Raw genomic sequence first — 14285 nt, forward strand, 5'->3', positions numbered from 1 at the left:
ACGGCGCTCGCCAACAACAAGAACAGAGCGAGAAGACGTACCGCCAACCCAGCTAACTTTGATTGACCCTTCGCCGTTTTACCCACACACACACACACACACACACACACACACACACACACATCATAAGCTTGCCGCACCTCAACACTCCCATCGTTGCTAGCATGCCCCATCCCCATTTTCACCTCTCCCATTCGTTCTCTGCAAAGTAACGCTCCGGCAGGTCCTCGCTGGTCAGTGGCCGCTCGACAAGAGCAACCTCGAGAGGTGGCAGGCGACCCTCCTCAGACACGTCCCCATTCGCCAAACCAGGCCCGCCCTCGAGCGGCACGATGCCCAGTATCGGGCGGAACTGATACGTATGCCACCACTTGGCTGCGGCTGGTGCTGCTGCTGCTGCTGCTGCTGCTGCTGCTGTTGCTGGTTTTGTCACCTCCTCCTTCCCGGCCCCCGCCGCGTCGTCGCCGTTGGCCTGTGCTGCAGCTCCCTGGTCGTCTCTCAGACGCTGCAGCTCGCCGCCGTCGGTGTCCTCGTCGTCGTCATAATCGTCGTCGTCATCGACCCCGCTGCTCGCGCCGACGCTCTTCTGGTCGTCCGCGTCGGCCATCTCCACGTCTTCCCATTTGGCTCCGTCGGGCCCCACGGCCGCCTTGACCCGCTGGGGTGCGAGGGAGTGCTTCTCCATCTTGCCGCCGGCGCCGCTCTCCTGCGCGCCTCGCTTCCGCTTGGTGCCCTGCTTCTGCCCTGCTGAGTCCTTCTCCGGGTCAAGGTCCCGGGAGAGGTCCAGCATGAAGAGATACGAGACCCCGTAGATCCAGGCCCTGTGGCCTTGCCATACCACGCCCTTGACTTGGTCCCGCGTGTCCCTGAAGGGCGCCGGGAGTTTCGGATACGTGTTCCGGCGCGACCACTCGGAGAGGGCCCCGCGGAGGGGGTTGAAAACGAGTAGGGTCTTCACCGCTGTTATCGTCAGCAGGTCGTAGTCCCCGTCCTCCCGCCGAGTCTTCGAGAACGAGAGCACCACCGGAGCGGCGGTCAGCTTGGGAAGGAGCTTGGCACTGGGGTTCCGGGCCCAGCGTTCGCCGGCAACGTCGCCGTATTCCTCGTCGGAGGAATCGCTCGACGAGTCGCTAGCTGCGCCTCCTTCGTCATCTCTGCTGCCCGCGTCGCTCGCTCCCTCGCCGGGGCCGCGTAAGACCCAGGTATCGATGAACCCTGCCAAGTCGGCAACGGCAAGAAGCTTGCTGTCGGGCGAGAAGGCCATCTGCGCAATGTTCCGGTCGTAGGATCCGAGACCGCCGAGAAGCAGGTGCTTGGGAATCTGACGCCGGAGTCGGTTCAGCTTGGAGGGATGAGAAATCGTGTAGGTGACGCCGGCCGAAGACTCTGTGGTATGCACCCTGGCAATCATCACCTTGCCCCCTTCTTCTACCCAGGATATCCATCGGCTGTCGGGTGAGATTTGGACTTTGGTAGCCGCATGGCCGCTCGTCGGCATGTCCACTTTTCTGATTTGAGGCTGCTCCGCGTGCTCGCCCCTGGCGAGACGCAGCTGGAACACCTTGATGTCGGTAGCGGTCGAGGCGACAAGGAGCGTGCCATCCTCGCTAATTGCCGCTGATGATATGTGAGATTCTCCTTTCACCAGGATCTGTGCGAGGAGCTTCCTGTTCTTTCGCAATCCGAGAGCGGCTTGCGGGTCGTCGAGCAGCTCCTGCGCCGGGCTGAGCAGGTGCCAGATCCGGATCTCGTTTTCCCACCAGCTGACAATAAACCGAGCCTTGGGAGCACTATGTAAAGGAGGGTTCTGTGGAAGATGTGGCAGCGTTCGGTGATACTCTTTGCCCGCACCGCGCAGAGGCAAGACCACGGGGTTCGCATCCGAGCCTTGGAGGAGGATCGCATGTTAGGTTTGCAGGAGAGTTGAAAAGTGGAAAGGGTTGGTGTACATACCGCCCGAGACGACGACGCTAATCCCCTTGCTCTCGAAGGACGCCATCGCCTTGACATCGTGCTGATGATATCGTCGGTGGAACACTTTGGACCAGCGGCCGGCCTGGCCAGCAATGGGTTCGTAGATGGCCGTCCGCCTATCCATGCCCCCGGAGACGATCTTGGAGCCATCCGCGCTGACCGAGAGACACAATACGTCCTGTGAGTGGCTCTGGATCCGCTGCGCTTGGGTGTACGTCTTGCCATCCCAGATGCAGACTTGGCCGGTCGAGTCGCCGGACACAATGTCTCCGTTTGGCAGACACTTGACGGCCCAGACGATGATGTTCTTGGAACCCCCGGAGATATCGGTACCCAGGGTCATCTGCCTCAGCATGGTGCCGTTTCGGATATCGTACGCGCAGATGGTGCTGTTGGAGCAACCGACAACGACGACATTGTGCGACTGGAAGGCGATACTGACGAACTTGGTCTTCTTTGTCGGGCTCCTGATGAGCGTCCTCTGAAACTTGAGGTCGCCGTCCTCGATCGAGTAGAGAACCAAGTTGCCGTCGACGGTGCCGGCGACGAGTTTCCGACTGCCCGGCGCGGAGGCGCCCTTTTTCGAGGGAGGCTGGACGCCGATGCACCATATCTCGCCGTGCTGGCCGCTGGCGTGCTTCTTGGCCCTGGCCCGCTCCAGGTCCCACTCGGTGATCGTGGTGGTGTAACCGATGCTGAAGAGGCGCGACTTGCCGTGGATCACCTTGCCGTCGGCCATCTCCTCGTCGGGCTCCGTGACCCAGACGAGGCCATCGACGCTGCGGTCCTTGCCGCCGGGGATGACAAGTTCCTGATGCCAGGCCCCCTGGAGCGGGTTCCAGATCTCAATGTCGCCATTGGCTCGGCCGATCGCGAGGCGGACCTGGATGTGTTTTTGCGTGTGCTTCTTCTGGCCCGAAACTGGGGGGAGCGACGAGTGTGTGAACGCGACCGCATTGATGGCCGATGCAGGATAACGGATGAAGCGGCACCGGTGGATATCCATGGTTCCGGTGTTGTCAGCCCTGGGGTCGCGGGGGGAGGGCGTCGGATCCGAAATTCCTGAAGGCTATTTGGGACTCTGCCGACTTTTTTTTCCCAATTTTTTTTTTTTTTTCTTTTTTCTGCCGCTTCCAAAACTTTTGGGCTGGAAGTCGGTCAGGAAAATAAGCTATGGCTTGTGCGCGATAGCAGCTGGGGCCGCCGAAAACGCTGCCGCGCGCTACAGAAATTGGGTTCCATTGACAGCCTTTATAGGCTAATTTTCTGTTGTGCTGTTGCGCTGCCATGCTCAAGTTCTGTACCCCACTAACTACCATGCCCCGCGCTCAAACACACACACCCCACCCAGGGTCTCTCTCACCTCTGACGGGAAGTTTAGGAAGGGGTGCCGTCACCGAGGGATTTGGTCAGCGGTTCGCAGGCCAAACACGCGTTACTGTTGGCCAAACACACCCAACCCCCCTCGACGCCGCCGGACGTGAACAAATTTGTGCGACCCGAGGGTTACCCGAGCGTGCGCTTTCACAGTTCCCCTTTTGACTTTTGCTAGCATTGATTGGTTAAGGACTGGTAACCCCGCGGCGAGCCTCGATTGGCACCAAGAACTCAGCGAGCCCGTTCAATCTATACGAAGAAACATCGCTTAGCTTCCCAGGCGAGGCCGAAGCCGAGGCCGTAAACGTTACAGAAAGATATCAGGTGGAACAGTCTCTGACACTGCGGTTCAAGGCCTTTGTGCTTCTTGGCATTGCCGAGGGGAACAAGCGAGCTGAAAGAGCTGTGCAGACCGGATACTCTTTTCGGCTACAACCCTTCGCGTGCTCTCTGCCATTTGCAGCATCTACGATCTTTTTGTCGCTACCGGCATTCCGGGCTCCCTGTGCACTCGCTTATCCGAATACCGACTCTCAGCAGGCCCCCCCCCCCCCCCAACCCCCCGGGGCATCCCGCCATGGATTTCAACAGCTCCTCGCCCTATCCGGAGGGCGTCATTTCCTTCCTCGACACTGACCTGTACAAGCTGACGATGCAATGCGCCGTCCTCAAGTACTACAAGGATGTTCCGGTCACGTACCAATACACAAACCGGACACCGGAAAAGAAGCTCTCCCGCAAGGCCTTCCACTGGTTGGAGGACCAAGTGCGGAAGCTCGGTAACATCTCGCTGTCCACCGAAGAACTGAATTACCTGAAGGAGCACTGCCCGTACCTCTCGCCCGCTTACCTGGAATTTCTCTCCGAGTTCCGCCTCCGGCCGAGAGAGCAGGTCGAGCTCAGCTTCCGGCCGACCGGCCAAGACACGGGAGCCGAGACCGACATTGGAGACCTGGACATCAAGATCAGCGGCGTCTGGTCCGAGACCATCCTATACGAGATTCCGCTCCTCGCCCTGACGTCCGAGGCATACTTCAAGTTCATGGAGCCGGACTGGATGTACGAAGGCCAGGAACAGCTAGCCTTCGACAAGGGCATGCGCCTGCTCGAAGCCGGGTGCGTCTTCTCGGAATTCGGCACCCGCCGGAGGCGAGACTACCACACCCAGGCCCTGGTGTTCAGGGGGCTCACCAAGGCCAGCAAGGAGGCGGCGAAGCGCGGCCTGCCCGGAAAGCTCTCCGGGACCAGCAACGTCCACCTGGCCATGCGCTTCAACATCCCTCCGGTCGGCACCGTCGCGCACGAGTGGTTCATGGGCACCGCCGCCATCGTCGGCGACTACCACAAGGCCACCGAGGAAGCGCTGCGCCGCTGGGTCGGCTGCTTCGGCGAGGGCGTGCTCGGCATCGCCCTGACTGACACTTTCGGCACCCCCGAGTTCCTGAAGGCGTTCCGCAAACCGGTCCAGTACCTGGGGGAGCCCTTGCCGGCGTCCGCGAGGAAGCCGAGCATTGCCGACTCCTTCATCTCGACCGGCTCCGGAGCGCAGACGGCTCAAAAGGCCAACAAGACATACGCCGACATCTTCACCGGCGTCCGCCAGGACTCGGGCGACCCCAAGAGCTTCGTCAAGCTTATCCGGGACTTTTACGACCAGGAAGGGATTCACGACAAGAAAGTCATTGTCTTCTCCGACTCGCTCAACATCGACCGGTGCCTCGAGTACAAGCAGGTCTCGGAGGAGGCCGGCTTCCAGCCCACGTTCGGTGTCGGCACCTTCCTGACAAACGATTTCGTCAACACCAAGACGGGCAAGAAGTCGACGCCGCTAAATATCGTCATCAAGCTCAGCTCGGCAAACGGGAACCCGGCTATCAAGATCAGGTAAGTTGCTCTATCCCCTCCTCTCTCCCTCCTCCCTCCTCCCCCCTCCAAGGAGGATCTGATCGGAAATGGCCGTTGCGCCGAGGATGCGAGCTAATGTTACGTTAGCGACAACATCGGAAAGAACACTGGAGACAAGGCGACGGTCGAGAAGGTCAAGCGCGAGCTCGGATACGTCGAGAGGGAATGGGAGGGCGGTGACGAAACGGCGAGATGGGGCCGCGAGGAGGATGTTCCCAGGGCGTAGGTGACGCCGCCGTTTTTGTCTCGTTCGTTGGCATACAACAATCGAACGGCAGGTTGGGTACCTATTCTTCGCACTCTGGTTATAGGTGTGTAGGGGTTTGCGGGAGGCTATCGTCTTGCGGTAGGTGTGGTAACGGGCATATACCGCCAATAGAGGTCTAGACGCTCATGGGTTCGGAGTTGAATGCTTTTCCCCTTTGAACTTTGGCCCATCAATGAAAGGCCCATTACTGAGAGGCCACCCTGTACTGCTAGTGGTACATACATATCTCGAGCGATGCTATAACATATTCATACACGTCGCCAGCTAGGACCAGACCAAAGGTGACCCTATGCGGTTCATCTCTTTCGAGTGTCATCCTACCTCTCTGGACAGATTGATCCGGACTTTTCAATGTTGCGCAGAGACTGGGGGAGGGGGGAGGGTCGTTTGATCTTGAGAGACTACAACTCACGTCACACGATAGGTCAGTCTCTCCCGATAACTTCCGCCGTAAATCCTGTGATCGGTTCGGATGCTGTTGCACCAAAGCATTCAAAAGGGCGAGAGAGCTTCGCCCTGTTAGAACTCAACCGATTATGATGCAAAGAAGAGAACGCGTTTTGATTTTTGATTTCCCCCCCTTGGCACATCAGAACCTATGGCCATTTGTTTCACAAGTACTGTATTCTGCAGAAAAGGGAAAGGAAAAAGCAGCAGTTAAAAAGGGGCGGGGACAGCCTCGTAATTGCCACATTTTCACACATCGAAAACGCAGACTGTCCACCTCCCCAATGCCCCCTTCTCAGCAGATTTGGCGGTCAAGCTGTTTGCTTATGATTAATCGCAGCGAGAGCACGCCCCGTCCCGTCCGGTTGTATCGTCAGAACAAGGTTGGTGTTGTTGTTGTGTGGCTCCCGATATTCCCTCGTGGTGCGACGGGGAGCCAACTTTGCTTCGTCGTTTCACTCGGGTTCGTTTTTCTACGCTATTGCTAGTCTACAATACGAGAAGGGGAGGGATGCTTGCTGGGGGACCCGGCGGGTCGGTAGACCCTGGCCAGGGGTGACGGGTTTCCGGGAGCTCGAACAAGGAACGGTACTTCTGTACATACATACACGCACCAGTACGGGAATGTACATAGTTACCTTACATACATGATACCACACTGCAGGCCCCTTCGGTACCAGCCCGCTGGTCTGGGATCCGTGTCCCTCTTGTACGCGGGTACTCGTCTGGCTATGGTGTTACCGTACCGTCACACAGTACGAAAGTATCTTGACCTCTCAAGCCGCTTGCTCAACATCGATCGGGAACACATCCGGGCTCATTCTGGCTGGCCCTGGTCCTCGGCCATCTAAGTTGAGGTTTCAGCAAGCCAAGTAGTCAGTGAAAGTCAATGTCTCGGAATCCCAGAGCGGGATAAGGTCGCTGACGAAGCGGAAAATGGCGGCGGGCCAGGAGGCTCCAGAAAGGTAGTTGGTGAGACAATATAACATGAACATGCAATCGTTCCTGCATTTATCCGAGTGTCGCTTGTCCCGATTGTACTACCTTCTCGAAATAGCTGCTTGACGTGGATCTCGAGCGCGGCGATTTTGACGAGGGTTGTTTGGTAACACGGCTCCGCATAATTATCTCGCCGTTCGTACTCCGTAATGAGTGCATGAAATAGCGGTCAAACGCGGCCAGAGGGATGCCCACAGGCGAGAGCTGGGGGGAACGCTTGGGAAGGGACAGAGGGATGCCTCTCTCGGCAAAAGATTGTTATGGGGTTCCCGGCTAGTTAGTGTACGGATTACTTCCTAGACGTCTCGGGACCCGAAAGTTCTCGCGGAGTGGGGAGCGGTTTGGGCTCTCGATTCAATCCGCGACCGACCGGAAATCCACCCATGTTGGTAGCCGACATGCACCGATCGATACTAGAACACCCCAGTGGCTTTGGGAATCTCTTCGTGATCGCCGACGGTCTGGGCGACGTGGGCTGGTTCCCTGTCGTCCCGCCCGGTGCGCCAACCAAGAGGAACATGGCTGTCTGATGGCGCCGCGCGTTGGCACCTACACTACACTAACGTTAGTGAGACAGGAAGCGGGGCGTTCCAGAGTGTCGGGAACTGCTGGCGAATGATGAGAGGCCGGGCTCTGGGGAGCAATTTCTTGGCGCCCCGGAGAGCGCGTCGGTTGGAAGAGGTTCCAAACCGGGATGCCGATCCATCATGGATCCTTGGGTCATGGCGCCGAAACAGTCCGCGGCCGAAACCGAGGACAATCGGGAGCACCGCTTTTCCGCGGTATCCCGCTTGACGCGAGGATGACGGGACATTCCCAGCGAGTTTCCATAGTTCGCAAGCCACTTTAGTCGACCGATGCCTAGTCCATTTTAATAATACCAGCTGTACACTACTTCGTAGGATGCTCCGAGTCAAGGGCCTCTAGCCCAGCGATTATTACGCTCGTGTACCACATTACACACTACGCGGTTGCCGTTGGAGCCGGATGTCCGGGGCTCGCCAGGTGAGTGCGACTGTGTTGTATGAAGGTGAGGCGCGAGGCGCAGGTGGCTCGGCAAACCACTACAGCAAATAGTTACTCCGTTCAGCGGCAGGAGTGAAGTGTCAGTGGAGAGAAATGGAAGAACAAGCCCGAGCACCCAAACTGGTAGAGAGAGCCGGTCACATGGCGCGCTACTGCACTAGTGTAAGGACCATACGTGTACACTGCACGGTAGAGGATAGCGCGGTGTTGAGATTAGTTGCATTTCAGCTCCAACGGACGTGGCCCGAACCCGGGTGCCAATGTTCTGAGCGACCGTGCCTTCCGGAAGAGGTTGGGATGGACCGAGGTTGGGATGGACCCGCTCGACTCTCCATCGGTTGATTTCAAGGTCGCCATGTCTCGAGGTCCTTTGTTGGCGACAACCAATTGCCTTGCCCAAGCGATTGCTTCGGCAGTGAGGACTCGTTGTCCTGGTTGCCTAACAAGTCTCGGGTGGGCGGCCATAAGGTTGCAACTGGCCAGTTTTATTACCAGTAGTGTAGCACTGCACTACGGAACAGACGAATCGTTTTCACCGGGCTCCAAAATCGTACAGCCTCTTTTTGTTTTGATTGGGTGTTTCCCTACGGAGCACAACCAGCGTTCCATACCCTACACTACGCTTATTACACGTGCCTGGTGTGGTGGGTGCTCGACGCTTCGACCCGACAGCTCGGAGCCGACAAACCAGCTTCTGGTCTCCCACGCATCGGCCGCCAGCCAGTGCTGCCTGCCTGGCGTGCACTGTGCCGACTTTTCGCGGGTACACCGGCCCAGCTTGGCTCCCGGCCTGCACATCGGCGGTTCTTTGCTGTAAATCTCTCCTTTGTTTCCCCGTGTCTGGAGCCGAGCTCTGGACAATCGTTATAGCCTGCAAAAGGCTGCATCAATCTGGCCTTCCTTGTCGTGTAGGGGACCCGAGATACGGGGATTGCTTTCTAGCTACAGTGGCGATACTGTACGGCCTGCCTGGAACGAACTGTATGGATTGCGCGCTCCACAACTTTCTGCCGGTCAACTGACTGCGTCCTCGACAGTGCCCGTCCTGGTTATCCACACGAGTCTATCTTAGTGGTCATGGCTTATGCAGTGTGTTGGAGGCCAGCTTAGTTACCTGCCTATCGTTTCGACGGCCAATTTGCGAGCGGCGGGTTGCTGACAGGACGGAAGGATCGTCGATGCGGCCCTTGAAACCGTGTTTCATGCAACAAGCAGAAGCGTGGAAGGAGTTCCATGCCGCGATCGGGGCAGCGAACGCCCCAGTCACTGCCCTGGCCAGCAATGCGACGTACTAAAATGCGTTGGACTCAGCTAGGGTAGGGCCAAGGAGGCTAGGTATGTACCTCCGTACCCCGGCTTGGGAAAAAGGGGGTGGGGGGGTGGGGTTGGGGGTAGACGTAAGGTACCTGAGGGATGTATTATACCTGCAAGTAATGTATGTATATAAAGTAACCACATACATACCAAGTACATACACTGTGCCAGCGCCGGATACGGGAGCGGGAGCGGGAACTAGGACGGAAAAGCCCCGTGATGGGGCCCTGTACGTCTGGCGACGCACCCAGACCATTGGGACGGCTCATGAAGCTGTGCAAAACACTGAACTCCGTCGCAGCTTTCACTCCGCAACTGAACGATACCCTCCGCAGCCCCTCCGCAATAATTGACACCGACCCGAGCGGTCAGTCGTGTATGCTTCCCGTGCAAGAGCGCCTTTCCGCTGCTTTCTCACTCCTCCCCACATGTTTCGGACGGCGCAGTGCTCCCACACCTTTACTAGTACTCCGTAACCAAGGGCTCAACTTTTGCGCGGGACGTCGCGGGAACCCCACACAGGCCGCAACCCTGCTCTTTACTGGGCGAATCCCGCCAAACCCTGAACCCTGGGTTTCCCACCACAACTTGGAGGGGCCTTGTTTGATGGATGGGCGGGTAATTATTAGGCGCCCTTGCCCAGAGAACCACCCACCGACGCATGGCAAGACGGCCAGCTAGCGCGTCTCATCAAACTCGGAACTAGTTACCATGTAACCATTTTCAACAAAGCCCATCATCTCGGTCCTCTGCGCGCTTATAATAACCACAGCTTATACCTCTCATCTCGCATTTCTGTACAGTACGCGCACATCTACAGGCGACCCTCCGTACTGCCTCGTGCATTCGTACGGTAACGCAGATTCTTTTTTCCTCTTTTTTGCATTTCCCTGCCGAGACCCTGGCTCTGCATCATTGCGACGTCGAGGATTTTAAAGGCGCCCCCCCCCCCCTTGCCGCTTCCTCTCTCCCCGGGTCCCCAAACAGCAGCGTAACCGAACGAGGGCGTTGTTGGCCCCAAGGCCGCCGGCATCGACCGCATCGACCACATCGACCGCAATTTTAGCTGCAACCGCGCTCTGCTAATTGTTATATAACGCGCTAGCTGGCCAACTCTGCGACCACGTCGAATGCCGGCCGCGCGTGCCACCGACCCGTAAAGCATCACGCCGGGCGTTTCAAGTTCTCAGGTGAGCAATTGTTGCCCTTGTCGATTGTTTTCCTCTCTTCGCCTTCCTGAACTGCCGATCCACTCATCCACTCTGCGGATAGTCGCGGCGTCTTGTCTCTTCCATCCCTTTCCCATCCCGTTCCCATCCCGTGTCATTGGCTACGTCTCACACCTGTTTCGTTCTCCCTTGGTCACGCTGCTTGGCCCCGCCTCTGTGACATTATACATTATTTAATTGTTCACTCAACTCCTGGAGCCTAACGTCGGTTCTCGTTATAGTCTGCGGCTCGTCCTCGCGAGCCAGAACCGCCACATCTAGTTCATGAACGGCTCGTCCGTGCCGAAACAATGTCTTCCGCTGATTCGGCCGTGGCCATGGACTCCGAGCCTTATAGAGGCCACCTGTGAGTTCAACCCAGCCGACATGGCGACGAAACACGCGACTTGAAGCTGACCGTGGTCACCCCCTCCCTGCAGTACCAACGGAGTGCCGCAGAATCGCACCTACCAAGAGGTCTATGCCGAAAACGGCCGCTGGTACGGTACGTTCAAAAAGGGAAAGTACATGTTTCCCATCGACGAAGTGAGCCTGTCCTTTTTTCTCTCGCCGATGGGGCCCGGTGAAGCTGACGCTTGCTGAAGACCGAACTGGAGAGGCTCGACGTCTTCCACAAAATCTTCCTCGTTGCACGCCAGGAGGCCACTCACAGTGCCCCCCTCCACAACCAAGAAACCCCTCACATCTTGGACCTGGGCTGTGGCACAGGGATCTGGGGCATTGACATGGCAGAGTACGCCGCCCTGCGCGATCCGATTGTGCCTTCATCGGTTCCGGTTTAGCTCCGCTAACATCGTCTTACTCCTTGAGCAGTAAATATCCCGGTGGTGTCCATGTTGGCGTCGACCTCAACTACATTCAGCCTGAATTGTGAGTGCCACACCCCTGAGTCGGCCCTCACGCCGTGCTGCTCACACATCCTAGCATTCCCGCCAACATGCGCTTCTTGCAAAAGGATATCGAGGACAGGTGGCAGGACTTGGACCCGGGCACCTGGGACCTGATCCATATGCGCTGTCTCATGGGCAGTATCAGCAACTGGCCTCGGGTATACGCCGAGATTTACAGGTAGGTCGAGCCTCGTCGCTCGTCCAAAGCGACAGGAACACTGCTGACTGACCATCTCCAAGGCATCTCAAGCCGTACTACGGCTACTTCGAGCAAGTCGAGATCGACTGGACCCCGCGCTGCGACGATGGCTCGCTGCCGCGGAACGGCTACCTCGTGCAGTGGGCAACCCAGCTCATGGATGTCATGGACAGCTTTGGCCGCCCTATGCGCTTTAATAGCAACACCATCAAGCAGCAACTAGCCGATGCCGGCTTCGACGACATCAAGGAAGAGATTATTCAGTTGCCCGTCAATGGCTGGCCTATTGACGCACACGGCAAAACCCTTGGTCGTTGGTTCAACCTAGGGATTCGGCAAGCCCTCCAGCCCCTTAGCTTGGCGCCTTTGTGTCGAGGCCTTGGCCGGACCCCAGCAGAGGTACAGGAGCTGGCTGAAAATACCAAGCATGAAGTGTACAGCAACAGCGTGCGCGCCTACTGCACGTTGTAAGTGCCATTGCGTGTTGTAATGTTTTTTTTTCTCGGCGTAATTCTTGCGAGATACTTGGCTGACCGGCTTCAGACACATCTTTACCGCCAGAAAGCCACGGTGAGTCCTGGCCTGTTGTTGCTGTCATGGATTACTCTGCAGGATCGTGGCACGCACAACCCAGGCCGATGGTCGGGGCAGTAGGCCATTCGGCGTACCCGCTGCTCCTCCGACACAAGGCCAGACCTGGTTCGCCGGCGAATCACGGGACTTCCGTTTTTCTAGAATTTCACTTTTTGCTGGCTTGTTGGAGACCATACACCACCCGGAACGACCGGGGACGGCAGCCCCATAGCCGATCATCCGGCTGCCCTCCCCTCCCCCCTCAAACCCTTCTCCCCCCCGCGGGGGCGGGGGACTTGTTTGGAACGCACCCTGTCTTACCTGAAGAGGAACTGCAATCTGCGATACCAGAGTGGACAACCCTTCCGCGCTCGCTGCTTTTCCGTTGCCATGTCAACCCCGCGGCCATGGAACTGCAAGGACGGCAACCCGTTTCCTCATAACTACATCCCACCAAATTCGTTGGTTACCTCTCTATAATGTTAAGCTCGTCTTCTTCTCTCCCCTCGAAGTGTGCGGGGTTTGCGACATGGAGGACAGACAGGAAGAGCATTTGGATCGACGCCAAAGCAGCGTGTGCGGTGGCAAGTCACTGGGCTCAGTGCAACCGGAGCTTTGGTGTCATCGGACACATCAGAGCTACTCTACATCTTGCTGCAGTTGGCAATTCAAATCATGCGGCCATGCAACTCAATTCACTCCGTTGCCGCCCAGGAAATGGAGGAAGCCGATTGGGGCCCCAAAGCAGGCCCGGCCCCGCCAGCCACTGCAGAGTTATCTGAACATGCCAGCCCGACGTCTATGCAGTCACCGACGCTGCCCCCGCCTTACCCCCACCACGACGAAGGCTGGAAGTGAGAAGCCCGGTTACGGGTTCGAAATTAGCACACGGGGGGGGGGTTTCACCCCTTGATGGTGTGTCGGCAGTTCTTAATGGGATATTGGGTAATGGGGAGCTATCAAGGTTGTGCTGTACATACATCTCGGTCTCGGGTCCGGATGGCCTACCCTGTCCACCTTCCCCCGTCCAAGAAGCAACCTTGGCATCTTAGCTAACTCGGTTGGCACTTCGCGATCCCCATTTCATGTATATAGCCCAAAGGGAAGGAAAAAAAAAAGGAAGATCTCAAAGGCTGCTATGTATCAACCGTTCTCGTGGGCTGTTCGCTATCCGCCGGTTTTCGATGCTCAGTTCAGGGCGTCGCTTGGGAGTATCTTGGTTTCCTCTCTTTTACCATGATGTTCTAATTCTCTTTACAGCAGGATACTGATGATCTCTTGTGTTTCCCCTTCATCCTCCCCCCCCCCCCCAAAAAAAAAAGTCTCTTCCATCCATCAACGATATTCACATGAAGCTCGCGGCTCAGGATTTCCTAGTCATTGCTCGAAGGGTATGGAAGTCTGATTTCATGACTAGCCATCTGGAATCGGGCTATATGGTCTGCCAAACCGACCATGCCATCATGAGCGGAGAGTAAATGTGAAGGGAAATGGGGCTGTGCACAGAGTACACAGCTCTAAGAACGGCTACCCTAACCGGCGAGTATGTTCGACTTGAAGAACCATTGGTCGCAAAGCCTTCCAGAGAGAGTGAGGCGGGTCAGGCTGACAGGCGCTGCCGGCGCTGCCCCATCACCGGCGAAGCTCCCTGAGGAAAGCAGCATCCCGCCCCGTAGGGTGTCTCCGTGGAGACAGCACTCGTCCCCTTCGGCGGCGCCACATTTGCAACGTAGCGTCATCAGTCAGAACAGGAAAGGAAAGAAAAGGGCGGCATCGCAAGCAGAATGGCTACTGTAACGTCGGCCAGCAACAGCGGCCGGCACCCCCCTAAACGAGTAAGGCGAGATCTGCAAGACGAGGCCCAACTGCATCTGCGGCCCATGCAGTAGAAGGGTACGACATCAAAGAATATAGGATAGAGCTTCATATACTCCGTATTGTCCACGTCCTCCCTACTACCGCTACCCAACATGTTACCCCCTGACTCGACCCGATGGCTTGGCCTCACCGCTCTAATCTCTCTAATCTGTACACGCTCACTCAATCACCCACTTGCATCTGACATCCATCCGCCTCCCTAATCA

General features: G+C 57.3%; 3 protein-coding genes across 3 annotated transcripts; 2 read left to right on the forward strand and 1 right to left on the reverse strand.

The window, feature by feature from the left end:
- Positions 1 to 181: 181 nt before the first annotated feature.
- P884DRAFT_296926 (WD40-repeat-containing domain protein) lies at positions 182 to 2980 on the reverse strand (the record flags this gene model as incomplete). Its single annotated transcript, XM_069444455.1, has 2 exons — positions 182 to 1887; positions 1954 to 2980. 2 exons carry the CDS (start codon positions 2978 to 2980, stop codon positions 182 to 184), a joined length of 2733 nt encoding a protein of 910 aa, XP_069300414.1.
- A 912-nt stretch (positions 2981 to 3892) lies between these two features.
- On the forward strand, positions 3893 to 5789 carry P884DRAFT_255247 (Quinolinate phosphoribosyl transferase). Its single transcript, XM_069440974.1, has 2 exons — positions 3893 to 5235; positions 5344 to 5789. The coding sequence occupies exons 1-2, from the start codon at positions 3929 to 3931 to the stop codon at positions 5480 to 5482; spliced, it is 1446 nt and encodes a 481-aa protein (XP_069300415.1). The 5' UTR covers positions 3893 to 3928; the 3' UTR covers positions 5483 to 5789.
- A 5040-nt stretch (positions 5790 to 10829) lies between these two features.
- Positions 10830 to 12202, forward strand: P884DRAFT_193195 (S-adenosyl-L-methionine-dependent methyltransferase; the record flags this gene model as incomplete). The annotated part of the gene is made up of 7 exons (XM_069437735.1): positions 10830 to 10885; positions 10959 to 11064; positions 11124 to 11272; positions 11353 to 11409; positions 11464 to 11607; positions 11670 to 12095; positions 12172 to 12202. The coding sequence occupies 7 exons, from the start codon at positions 10830 to 10832 to the stop codon at positions 12200 to 12202; spliced, it is 969 nt and encodes a 322-aa protein (XP_069300416.1).
- Positions 12203 to 14285: the final 2083 nt, after the last annotated feature.

The sequence above is a fragment of the Thermothelomyces heterothallicus genome (genome assembly GCF_042370625.1).
Source record: "Thermothelomyces heterothallicus CBS 202.75 unplaced genomic scaffold P884_scaffold_3, whole genome shotgun sequence".
Taxonomy (NCBI): domain Eukaryota; kingdom Fungi; phylum Ascomycota; class Sordariomycetes; order Sordariales; family Chaetomiaceae; genus Thermothelomyces; species Thermothelomyces heterothallicus.

Bases quoted from the DNA above. Each gene is read 5' to 3' on its own strand.
- P884DRAFT_255247 (XM_069440974.1), top strand. From the start codon at position 3,929: ATGGATTTCAACAGCTCCTCGCCCTATCCGGAGGGCGTCATTTCCTTC. The intron at 5,236-5,343 runs GTAAGTTGCTCT...ATGTTACGTTAG, and splicing joins AACCCGGCTATCAAGATCAG to CGACAACATCGGAAAGAACA.